This window comes from Macaca thibetana, chromosome 5 (genome assembly GCF_024542745.1).
Source record: "Macaca thibetana thibetana isolate TM-01 chromosome 5, ASM2454274v1, whole genome shotgun sequence".
NCBI lineage: Eukaryota > Metazoa > Chordata > Mammalia > Primates > Cercopithecidae > Macaca > Macaca thibetana.
In genome coordinates this window covers 5373857-5387442 of record NC_065582.1, presented here as the reverse complement: position 1 = coordinate 5387442, position 13586 = coordinate 5373857, and the positions used below count along the sequence as shown (strand labels likewise).

General features: G+C 39.7%; 1 protein-coding gene across 2 annotated transcripts in view; it reads right to left on the bottom strand.

Annotated features, from left to right (window-relative positions):
• Positions 1-13586, bottom strand: part of CASP3 (caspase 3) — a 29329-nt gene that overhangs the window by 10794 nt on the left and 4949 nt on the right. For both annotated transcript variants that reach the window (XM_050789916.1, XM_050789915.1), the window contains 5 exons: positions 7773-7840; positions 4332-4456; positions 990-1118; positions 494-669; positions 86-206 (listed from right to left, as the gene is read on the bottom strand). In XM_050789916.1, coding sequence (XP_050645873.1) covers positions 86-206; positions 494-669; positions 990-1118; positions 4332-4456; positions 7773-7825 — 604 coding nt within the window. In that variant the 5' untranslated portion in view covers positions 7826-7840. The remainder of the gene's footprint in view (positions 1-85; positions 207-493; positions 670-989; positions 1119-4331; positions 4457-7772; positions 7841-13586) is intronic.

The following is a 13586-nucleotide window of genomic DNA, read 5'->3' as shown; positions in this document are numbered from 1 at the left end:
CACTCTTCATTGTATAATTCTGATTAGTCACAGTGTAATTCATTTAAAATCCACATGTAACATTCATTATGTGTAACTTTCTCACCAGGTGCTGTGGAGTATGCATACAAGAAGTCGGCCTCCACTGGGATTTTATGACACGCCATGTCATCCTCAACACCACTGTCTGTCTCAATGCCACAGTCCAGTTCTGTGCCACGGCAGGCCTGGGTGTTAGAAAATAAATATTTATTTATAAAAATTTGTGTGTGAACATGTAACTTATTCCTAAAAACGTTATGTAAAAATGGATGTTAATTATGCTGAGCCTTTTTGATATAAGTATAAAATTAAAATTTACTCTGTATCTTTTAAGTGGTAGTTTAAATAAATGAAAAATAACAATAGTTCATTAACTTCAGGAAAAAAACCACAAATCCTTTGGATAATTTCCAATTAAGAAAAGTAACCCCTGCTTAATCGTCAACAACCAAATCACTCAGTTATACATTACCTGAATAATGAAAAGTTTGGGTTTTCCAGTTAGACTTCTACAACAATCCCCTCTGAAAAAGCTTGTAATTTTTTTCAGGTCAAGAGGTCCATTTGTTCCAAAAATTATTCCTTCTTCACCATGGCTCAGAAGCACACAAACAAAACTGCTCCTTTTGCTGTGATCTTCTTTAGAAACTGGAAAGACATTTGCAAATAAAAGGAAAAAAATCCATGACTTTATTCAACAACTTCAGATATACTGTATGGGAACATGATGAAGAAACTGAGAATAAAACTGAGAGATCATCTTAATCTAACCTGGGGCACAGCAACACATCTCAAACTATTTTAGGAAGTTGGCATAAATAACTTTTTTAAAATTTCTTACTAAAGTATGTAAGATTAGGTTTATGTACAGTATAATTCCACAATTCTCATATTATACATGTAATTATTGCTAGACCATAATATAAAATTGTACAATGAAGTTCACTCTTCTAATTGTTTCTTCTTACCATTACGCATCAATTCCACAATTTCTTCACGTGTAAGATCGTTTTTATTCCTGACTTCATATTTCAAGTTTATGAATGTTTCCCTGAGGTTTGCTGCATCAACATCTGTACCAGACCGAGATGCCATTCCTTGGAACAGAAAGAATTACTTTTAATTGTATTGAAAGCAAAGAATAACTACTTTGAAATGAAATTAACTACCTAGCAATTCAAAAGTCCACAATAAATTCTTCCTTTTAAATGGTAAGAGAACTCTAACTACTTTGAGTTTGGTGACACAAAATCTCTTCAACTTTGTAGCTTATATTTTATAATATAAGCTTATCAGTGTTATAGCCAAAATGATCTTTCACAGCTGTTTAGGCAGGTGAAAAACAGAAACAAATGTCTAACACTAGGGGCTTGGTTAGACAAGTTACACTCACTTATATAATGGGATATACTATGTTGTCATTTTCTTTTTTTTTTTTTTTTTTGAGACGGAGTCTCGCTCTGCCGCCCAGGCTGGAGTGCAGTGGCCGGATCTCAGCTCACTGCAAGCTCCGCCTCCCGGGTTCACGCCATTCTCCTGCCTCAGGCTCCCGAGTAGCTGGGATTACAGGCGCCCGCCACCTCGCCCGGCTAGTTTTTTGTATTTTTTAGTAGAGACGGGGTTTCACCGTGTCAGCCAGGATGGTCTCGATCTCCTGACCTCGTGATCCGCCCGTCTCGGCCTCCCAAAGTGCTGGGATTACAGGCTTGAGCCACCGCGCCCGGCCTATGTTGTCATTTTCACAGATAAAATGTTGCCATGGGAAAAATCATCATATTTAAAAAAAATAAAACTAGAAAACAATATGATCCTATAATACACACACACATCTGTTATACTCAGAGGAACTGCATGTCTCTGATTCTAACTTCCCAACAATTTTAAGATAGCATTACAACATTTATAGTGTCTTCAAGGAAAACCCCCAGACATTATTACGGTTCATCAGGTATTCTGCTACGGGTAATCTCTATCCTTCCAATCACCATGAGAGTTGTATTATTACTAGCTTCACTTGTGCAGATGTGGGACATGTACTAGGGTTAACAAACCAGTCTAAAGTGACAAAGCTATGCTGGGCCTGTAGCCAGGGCTCCTGGGCTTTCTACCACTCCACTAGAGAACCTTCTACATTAAGGTACAGATGGACTGCATGATGCACTCAGATTTCAAAATGCTAAACCTCGGTGAGAAACACCCCTCAGAATTGAGTGAATTTGATGGTATGAAGACTAAACACAAAAAGTCTACACGTATCTCCAAAACGTTGTTGATTATCTCAGCTGTGTGACAAGGTCACTGGCTTCTGGTGCTGTATTGGATGCCTTTTTATTTTTTATTTTATTTATTTTTTAGACAGGATCTCACTCTGCGGCCCAGGCTAGAGTACAGCAACCACAGCTTACTGCAGCCTCAACCTCCCAGATTCAAGCTATCTTCCCACCTCAGCCTCCTGAGTGGCTGGGACTATGGGTGCACACCACCACATCCTGCTACCTTTTTTTCTATTTTGTACAGATGGGATTTCCCTATGTTGCCAGATTGATCTTGAACTTTGGTGCTCAAGGATCCTCCTGCCTTGGCCTCCCAAAGTGTTGGGATTAGAGGGATTAGAGGCGTGAGCCACGGCAGCTGGCCCAACACCAGCCTGCCAGAGATCTCATGAGAACCCAACTTTTACATTGCAAAGTAGGAAAGGAGCTCACTGAGGGCAAAACCCGGACTGCTGGTCTAAATATGTGGGGGAGGTGCTAGTGGTAGTGGAATGATATACTTGTTTTTGGTTTTTTAAACAATAGAGCCAACAGTGCAAAATTCTATAGGAAGAAGGTATCCTAAAACTAGAAATGTGAGGCAGAATATCTGGAAGTAAATTTCCAAATATGCATAAAGCAAAAGTAAACAAGGTGCTGTGTTAATGGTCGAAGGTGGCATCTCAACTTATAGCCAAAAGCAATAAAAGTGGTGCCATTTAGAGCTCCATTTTCAACTATTCTCTCCTCACTCCTTATAACTAATCTGACACAAACCCTGCTATCTTCCCAGTGTGATCTGGCTTCCTTCCCTTTCCACTACCACTCTGATAGGTACTGGCCCACATTAGATCTACTATAGCTTCTCTAATTAAAAATTAACTCTAATATGATTAATATGCCAATTCAAAGAATTATCACAGCATCAATTTAAAAGGGAAACAGCCATAATGTTCATTCATACAGTAAATTTTTGAAATTAAGTGAATGGTATTTTGGGGGATGCAGTATCATATAATCACGATAACAGATATGAAAATTATGCAGCCATATGAAAAATGCTATTACTTTAAGTGAAACAAGAAGAATACAACATTGCTTACATGTTATGAATAAAAGCAAGCTTTAAAAAGAACTGTCAAGAAAAAAATATCAATACACCAAATATTAATTAGCTTTTCTGGCACTGTGAAGGATTTTATTATCTATATTTCTGAAAAAAATTCTCAAATGTAGTACTACATTCAAGTTGTACCTAGTACAGAAGTCAAGAGGGGAATCTGGTGACAAGGCCATGGTAAGTTTAATGCGAGCAGTTTCAGCAGTAGAGATAGAAAATAGAAAAAGACTCAAGAAGGAACAGAAACAAGTGAAGAGTACAGGCTTAAACTACAGGTATTCAAAATTTAACGAAGAAGGGAAGGAGATAAAATATCAAAGGAATTAAAAGGAGCAGAGTAAAAGAAAAGTCTCTCTAAGATGGTGAGCTTTGTAGGGTAAGGGAAGACAGGCAACAGAGCACATGAAGATACAAGGAAGTGAAGCAGAACAGAAGACGGATTTAGATTTTGGGCTTTGGAGCCACACAGACCTAGCTCTGCCGCCATACTGTGTGACTGTGCAAGGTTTTTAACCTTTCAGAATTTCATCGTTACTTTCCAGGTTGTCATAAAATTAAATAAGGCAATGCTTGTGATATGTCTTGCAGTTTCTGGGGAAAAAAATAAATACTACCACTTAACTGTTTTTTGAGAACCTTACGGGTTCAAAGAGGGAGTAGAAAGAAGAAAAAGCAGCAAGGACTACAGAGAAGTCAGGGCAGAAGCAGCCAAGCATACAGATAGGAGGCCAGCTGATGGAAAAGGAGGCTGTGACGTTGAGCAGAAGAGGAAGCATTCACATGTATCACAGGACCTGTAGGTCCTGCCCAATCTCTACTTCACAACTAGTCTGTGTCACAGTTTACTGACCAATAATACCTCAATAATACTCCTTTTAGTATCAAATGTAAATGGCGCAAATATTTGAAAAGGATTAAAAATTACGTAAGATACGTACCAGTGCTTTTATGAAAATTCTTATTATTAATTATTATACATAAACCCATCTCAGGATAATCCATTTTATAACTGTTGTCCAGGGATATTCCAGAGTCCACTGATTTGCTTCCATGTATGATTTTTCTGTTTAGAAATCAAATAATAACTTCATAAAGGTAGAAATGACCATGCTTTCTGTTTACATTAGTGCAATTTTTATAACTCACAGTCACAGTTAACACTTGTTGAATGTTATAAAACAGGCTGGCTGTCTTCATTTCAATTTCACATCAACCATTATACAGATGAGAAAATGACCTGACATGAGGCTAAGAAATGTGCTAAAGGTTATGCAAATATTGTGTCACAGCCAAGAAAGAAGGAAAGTATCTGTTGGACTTCAAAGTTCAGGCTTTTTTTTTTTTTTTTGAGACTAAGTCTCACTCTGTTGCCCAGGCTGGAGTGCAGTGGTGCAATCTCGGCTCATTGCAAGCTCCGCTTCCAGGGTTCACACCATTCTCCTGCCTCAGCCTTCCGAGTAGCTGGAACTACAGGTGCCCGCCACCACACCTGGCTAATTTTTGTATTTTTAGTAGAGACGGGGGTTTCACCTTGTTAGCCAGGATGGTCTCGATCTCCTGACCTCATGATCCACCCACCTCGGCCTCCTAAAGCGTTGGGATTACAGGCATGAGCCACCGTGCCTAGCCGAGTTCAGGCTTTTAACTTCCATGTTTTACATTTTCCTCTAAATTCCATCAAATACCTTTATAATTTAAAAATTACTTATTAACTTTGTGAAATATTTTATCCTTTGAGGTAAAAGTAAAAATCTTAAAAATTACCCTGAAATGATCGGAAATCAACAAAATGCAAATATAACTCAAAGCACAATATTTATCACAATTCATAAATTATTCCTTAAACCCCATGAGCTTAACAAATTAGTAATTCATGAATATATAAAAGCATTATTGTAAATAATTGAAACTATCTGTCTGGAAGTCACTTATCTAAAAAAATCTCTGCTATCTAGATTAGGGATCAGTAAACTTTTTTTTTAATGGGCTAAATATTAAGTGTTTTAGGCTTGTGGCCATCTGGTCTCTGTTACAGCTACTCAATTCTATTTTTTTTTTTGAGACATGGTTTTACTCTGTCACCCAAGCTGGAGTGCAGTGGTGCCATCATAGTTCACTGCAGCTTTGAACTCCTGGGCTCCAGTGATCCTCCTTCCTCAGCCGTCCGAGTAGCTACAACTACAGACAGGCATGCCCCACAATGCCCAGCCAATTTCTGTATTTTTTTGTAGAGACAGGATCTCGCCATGTTGCCCAGGCTAATCTTGAACTCCTGGCCTCAAGTGATCCTCCTGCCTTGGCCTCCCAAAGTGCTGGGATTACAGTTGTGAGCCAATGCGCCCAGCCATAGCTACTCAATTCTGGTGAAATGGGCTTAGGACAACATGTCAGGGAATGGGTGTGCCTATATTCCAAAGAAATTTGATAAAAACAGGCGTCAAGCTTGATCCCAGATCTAGACTAAAAGTCAGGAAAAAACAGGTCTAGGAACTGCCAAACACTAACACCTACAGTCCATATACTCATGCACTTAGAGTATCTCACATTATACACAATTCCAAAAATACTGTTGGAAAAAGATTAAATGTAGTAAATTAAAGGAGTCAAGGTCAGAAAGCAGTTATTATTTTTAACTAGAAGTGAAGAGCTTCACATTTATAGATTAAATTTAAATCCTAAAAGCGTGACTTGACCTTTGTCATATAAATAATGGATCACAGAACTATAATTCCCAGCTCCCAACGCCTATTCCCCACTTGCTCTGGCTGCCTCCTAAGGAGGTAGGTACTTTACAAGCATATGATAGCTAGTCCAAGAGGGGATACTCCTAACAAATGGCAGAAGCTGTGAAAGCCGGGAATGTGAGGGCAATTTATCACAGGATCAAAACAACCCTAAACCTGTCTGGGGCTCCCGTACAACTCGTTATTGAAGTGGTGTTCTGTATGACATGAAAAGGGAGAGCCAGGCAGGGTGGCTCACGCCTGTAATCCCAGCACTTTGGGAGGCCAAGGCAGGAGGATCCCTTGAGGCCAGGAATTGGAGACTAGCCTGGGAGACACAGCAAGACCCCCATCTCTACAAAGACAAAAAACAAAAATAACCAGGCATGGTGGCACATGTCTGTAGTCCTAGCTACTTGGGAGGATTACTGGAGCTCAGGAGGACAGTGAGCCATAATCACATGACTGCACTCCAGCCTGGGTGATAGAGCAAGACCCTGTCTCAAAAAAGAAAGAAAGAAAAAAAGTAGTAGGAACATGTGTAAATCACTTTCAAAGGATTTTTTAAAAAGAGATGGGGTCTTACTCTGTTGCCCAGGCTAGGGTGCAGTGGTGCAATTATAGTTCACTGCAACCTCTGGCGTGTAGCTAAGACTGACTACAAGCACACCACGGTGGACTAATTGCTTTTGTTTTTTGTAGAGACAGGGTGTCATAATGTTGCCCAGGCTGGTTTCGAACTCTCCACCTAAAGTGATCCTCCTGCCACAGCTCCCAAGTAGCTGGGATTACAGGAGCAAACCATTACACTGGCTAAAATGATTTAAATAACAACAACAACTCTCTAAAATGGGACTGCATTTCAAAAGCTTACTTTCTAGAAAAATCCCTTTGCTAAACAAAAATTGTGAAATCTTTGCTGGTAACTTGTTAATAGTATTTCTGTAATTGTATTGTTTAGTAATAAATTAGTTTGTAATTTCCAGGGCAGCCGAGAATAATAATACTGGGTTTCAGAAATAAACTTTCAGAATTTAAAGTATTACAAGAGATTCCAAATAGATAATAACAGACATGAATTAAAAAGCGAATTTGAGTTTTATCTTTTCCCTTTTTCCATCTGCTAGTTATTGGAAGCATTAGTAAGCAGAATATTCCAAAAAGACACAGGGAAAAAAAAGGGTAAAATTCATCCATAACTAGGTAATTCCTTCCTGGACTGCAAATCGGCATTGGATTTTAGTCATAAAAACTCATAAACAAGAGGTCAAAAAACTCCTCCCAAACCCAAACCCTCTAATCCTATAGAGTGATTCAGGAGGGTAGAAAGCACCTGGGCTTGGGAGTCCTGCCTCTCCTGTAGTGTCCTTTTGGTTCCAGGACTAGGTTTCCAACTATGGGTCACACACCCTACTAGGCCTTTCCTTTCATCTTCCCTTCAGTTCTGTAAAAGCTTTAGCTCCATGTTAAAGACAAGGTTTAGAGAAGAGGTTAGTTTACGCAAAGCCACACAGCTGTCTGAGGTAGGAAGTCAGCTTGGTCTCTCTGGCCTGAAAGAGAGACCACTCTCTTTCTGCTTTTCCCACTCCTCAAGGTTTGCTGTATTACACATCCCCATCTTTGTCTGATTATAAAGAATTCCATTTAAATACTCACGGTTCCAAACTTTTAATGGATTTTGAATCCACTGAGTTTTCAGTGTTCTCCATGGATACCTTTATTAACTAGAATACAAAGAAAATAGAAGTTAATAAAAAAATCAGTCATAAAACCACTGCATTATATTAATTATCCCAGTGATTATTTTTCCAAATTAATGCCTCAGTTCCACCTCTACTGTTAAAGGTGTATGTGAGTCAGTTCTGGGGATAATGATTTCTTAGCAATGGTACATACAATTTAGTCTCTCTCTCTTTTCAACTGAGCTATGAATTATATATAGTGAATTACATAAAGCATATAGATAGTATACAGCTCGATTTTTTATATTTACATGTCCTCATCAGATTAAGATATAGATTACAGTTTATTTCTTTTGTAAGACAACACAGCGGGTCATTTCTAAGAACTGCAACTCAACACAGTTAAAACAAAAATCAAACACTTCCCACCACAATGGTATAACTCACATAACACAATTCTACAATGCTTAGATTCCCAAGATAAAGTATCAAGATGTTTCAAATCTCCACTAATTTTTTTTTTTTTTTTCTTTTGAGGCAGGGTCTCACTCTGTCACCCAGGCTGGAGGGCAGCAGCGCAATCACGGCTCACTGCAGCTCACCACGGCTCACTCCTGGACTCAAATCCTCCCGCCTCAGCCTCCCGAGTAGCTGGGATTACAGGCGTGCACCACCGTGTCTGGCTAATTTTTGTATTTTTTGTAGACATAGGGTCTTGTTGCATTGCCCAGGCTGGTCTCCAACTCCTGGGATCAAGCGATCTGCCCACCTAGGCCTCCTAAAGTGCTGGGATTATAGGCAAGAGCCACCGGACCTGGCCTAGTCTTTATTTTTAAACTGGGTTTTGGAAACCCAGCATCTCATTTAGGGTAGTAAAATGGCCCACGAAACGTAAAAGTCAAAACTACAGTTTCTGCTTTCATTCTTCCATCACACAATTATATCTCACAAGGTGAACCTGTTCTTATAAGCAAAGCAACGATCACTTATTGAGCACTTAATATACACCAGATGCTCTGCAAGGCACTCATTTTTAATCTTTTCAAAATTCTAAAGGTCAGAAAATCCAACTTCTGGTGGTTAAGTGACTTTGCCGACAGTCACAAGTAAGTGACAGGGTCCTCTTCCCACTCTGCTAGGCCGCCTCTGAAGAAGCCAGCTCCTTATACTTTTCTGCCGTTCTACCAGGCATTCTCTGGCTTTTCAGAAGCAAAGGTACTTCCCATGGCAATCCACCTCCCTAAATAGAGGAAAACAAGACCAAAGGCAAAACCAAAAACAAGAACAAAAAATATTGAATGACCTTCTCCAGGCTCTAGAAACCCTGACAATGTTAAAAATTCCAGTCAAAATACAACTTTAACCTCACTCCTACGATACAATCAGAAATACCAAAATAATACACGATCCTCTAACAGGAATTGCTAACCCACAAAAGTCATTCTAGAAAGTCCTAGGTAACGGCCGGGCGCGGTGGCTCAAGCCTGTAATCCCAGCACGTTGGGAGGCTGAGACGGGCGGATCACGAGGTCAGGAGATCGAGACCATCCTGGCTAACACGGTGAAACCCCGTCTCTACTAAAAAATACAAAAAACTGGCCGGGCGAGGTGGCGGCGCCTGTAGTCCCAGCTACTCGGGAGGCTGAGGCAGGAGAATGGCGGGAACCCGGGAGGCGGAGCTTGTAGTGAGCCCAGATCCGGCCACTGCACTCCAGCCTGGGCGACAGAGTGAGACTCCATCTCAAAAAAAAAAAAAAAAAAAAAAAAAAAAAAAAAAAAAGTCCTAGGTAACTTCCCCACTTTTAAAATTTTAATCTTTAAAACTGTGGTAAAACAGACTCAAAATTTACCATTTTTAAGTGTACAGTTCAGTGGCAGTGAGTACAGTTACATTGTTGGAATCCATCCCAGAACTTTATCTTTCCAAACCGAAACCATTACCAAGGTCCCCAATTTCAAGGTCTCTTGGAAAACGTAATTTCTTCCCTTCTATTAAGACAAAGCTAAGCTCCTTCCTCCCCTCTCTCCCAGTTTTGTGTGCACCCCTAGTGGGGAAAGGTGCGTTAATAATACAGAGGAGAGCCAGCGCCACCATCTCAATTTAAACACAGGAGACGGGGATGTTTGACCTTCTCCAAGAGCCAGTCTATGCTCTGCATTTCGACGAAGCCTTTGCTTTTCTACCGTCTTACCTCCTGTAGGCCTTCTGGAAAACCAAGGGAAGATGTGAGTGTAATTGGGATAAATAATCTTTTAGTTTGTCAGTCAACAAATACTTTATGCCAGATATCATCCTGGGAAATAGGAAGAGTGGAAGACAAGACAAAGTTCCTATCTTCCAGAAGTTCTTACTTTAGATAGAAGAATAATTATACAGTAGTATACCTGCGGGGCAGGGGCGGGAGGTACCTCCCAAGTCCCCCAGTAGATGCTTGAAACCAAATACAGTACTGAACCCTACATGCAGCATGTTTTTTCCTATAGATACAGACCTATGAAAAAGTTTAGTTTATAAATTGGGCGAAGAAAGGGATTAACAACAAAAACTAATAAGGGTTATGTGAACATAAGCACTGCCATACCACGACAGTTGATCTGATAACCAAGACAGCTACTACGTGACCTGCCATTCGTCACTCAGTACATACTACATATTAACATATTTATTAATAGTGGCTGTCTGGGTGATGGCATTACTGACAACTACCTACTCCTAACATTCCTCTATATCTTCTATTTTTTTCTATAACATCTGCATTTTTTAAGTCAGAAAATAGCAACAAATATTATTCTATAAAATAATATCAACAAAGGTCAGGATTGTTCTAGCCAATTTCAACTCTTGGCCCTGTTTCAAGAGTGACAAAAATAAGGGTATTCTCCTATCAAAGTAACCACCCTTCCCTGCCTCTATCATGTTCCCGTCTATCTGCCTTCCTTTTTTTCTTTTATATCTTTTATATGTACAATAAACATGTATCAGGTAGCAGGAAATCCCAAACTTCCTTGAACCATAAATATCATAGAGACCAACTTGTCCCATGCACATCAATTCAAAGCGGACAGACCACAGACAAAATCATTAGCCACCTGTGGTTGAGAAACAAATTGAGGTTGACTTGATTAACTGAGAGAATAGTACAGGGTAGCTAATAAGTCTGGAAACACAGGTGAACACATAATAGTTTACTGATATTGCATTATAATCCATGAGAAAATAGGTTTGTTTCAAGACTTTATGGCCAATCTATAGAAAATCTAAAGTGAAAATCCAGTGGGCCTCATCAAAGATACACAGATTGCACATAATGGGCAATGCGAATTAAAGCAACATTGAGATATCACCACACCCCTAGCAGAATGGTCAAAATCCAGAACACCACGAACACCAAATGCTGGCGAGGATGTGGAGCAACAGGGATGCTCAGTCAGTGCTCGTGGAAATGCAAGATGGTACAGCCAACTTGGAAAACAGTTTGGCAGTTTCCTACAAAACTAAACGTACTCTTACCATATGATCCAGCCATATGGTAAATACGCACTCTTTGGTTTTTACCCAAAGGAGCTGAAAACTTATGTTCACACAAGCCTGCACACAGATGTTTATAGCAGTTTTATTCATAACTGTCAAAACTAGAAGAAACTAAGATGTCCTTCAGTAGGTGAATGAATAAATAAACTATGGTATATCCAGAGAACAGAATATTATTCAGCGCTAAAAAGAAATGAGCCAGCAAGCCAAGAAGACATGTAGGATACTTTAAATGCATTATTACTAAGTGAAAGAAGCCAGTTGGAAAAGTCCATATATACTGCATGAGTCCAACTATCTGACAATTTGGAAAAGGCAAAACTACGGAGACAGTAAAAAGATCAGTGGTTGTCAGTGGCTAGGAGGGAGGGAGACAGCACAGATAATTTTTGTTTTTTTTTTGAGATCGAATTTTGCTCTTGTTGCCCAGGCTGGAGTGCAGTGGCACGGTCTTGGCTCACTGCAACCTCCGCCTTCAGGTTTCAAGTGATTCTCCTGCCTCAGTCTCCCAAGTAACTGGGATTACAGTTGTATGCCACCATGCCTGGCTAATTTTTGAATTTTATTAGAGATGGATTTCACTATGTTGGCCAGGCTGGTCTCGAACTCCTGACCTCGTGATCCGCCCGCCTCAGCCTTCCAAAGTGCTGGGATTACAGGCTTGAGCCACTGTGCCCGGCTAGCACAGAGAATTTTTAAGGCAGTGAAACTACTCTGTGTGACACTATAATGGTGGATACACGTCCTTGTAAAATTGTCCAAACACACAGGACAAACACCACCAAGAGTGAACCTGATTGTGAACAATGGAGTGTGGGTGATGATGACCTGTCAGTGTGTGTCAGTGTACACACTGGTGCAGGATGTTGATAATGGGGGAGACTACGCATGTAGGCGGGGGGTGGGCAGGAGGGATATAGGATATCTCTGTACGTTCTTCTCAGTTTTGGTTTGAACCTAAAACTGCTCTGAAAAATGAAGTCTAATTTAACTTCTGAAGCTGAGCTTGGAGCTCCTGGCAGTATCCTTTCTAGCCCCCAGTCTGCCTCAGATTGGCTCTCTGAATGCATTTGCCAAATGCAGGGCTCACAGTCTGTGCTCAGGAACCCCCGAATGTGGACCAGCTTACAGACAACCAAGGCTCTGAAGATCTCTTTTCAACACTTCTGCAAACAGTCTAGTAATTCTCACACCGAAATACTGACTTTCAATAAACTTGTGTCTTTTGCCAGCAATAAAACTGTGGGATAAAATTATTCTCTCCTTGTGACTGGTAGTGCAAACTTTAAATAGTGACCAGCTTTTCAGAGTACTTATAGTATTTGCTTCTTGGCTTAGACCAATCTAAGATCTCCTCTAAATATTAGGTGACTTAACTTCAAAGTCATTTTCTTTCTATACATCAAGTTAATAAAGTTAAAACAGTCAGAGAGACCAATCAATACAAATAACTATAAATTAATCGTTTCTGATATTAGTCACAACAGATAATTTGTTTTAGTAAGAGAGCTGGTCACTGAAAGAAAAAACGAATTCTTCTACAACAGGATTTAAAATATTGTCTATTTGATAAAGATTTCTCAGGGACAAATACTACAGTGCACTTCATCAACTTCATCATTAGTATCTGAACAACCTACATTGCCTCAGTGATCAGTTTATTTTGATACACTTCTAAAAATTTATATGATGGTAAATGAAATCCTTACAGCATCAGACATGCGCACATTTGCTCTCTACGTGTCATCATCCGCTTTTTCCACATGAAAGCACCAAATCCACACTCCTGGGAGCAGAGCTTTGGTTCCCACAAGACTCACTAAAGTGCTGCTTAGCATGACATCACCTCCATTAGCTAGTGCCCAGTGGAGTACAAATTATTCTGAGGAAGGTGATCTCATCTTAGAAGGATAAAAAAATCATATCATATGGGACATATTCACTGCCTTAAATGAAAACAGAATTTAGGTTTTCAGAACATTCTTATTTGACAAAACATAAACAGGAAAAATAATTGGGATTTAAAAAGTTTATCCTGGCATAGCAATGGACTTAACATGAATTGTTTCTTACTGGGCTGATGTAATTCTTTTCATCAATTCAGGATGCTGCTGCTAAGAAAGGAAATTTCTGAACGCATATGTTTATGGCAAAGTTGTCAGTAGACCAACTGATATTACTTAGAAACCTGGAACTCAGGTCTCAGAATCACTTGTCTAGTTCCTGGATCCCTTAACACTTGCCACCAACGCTGTA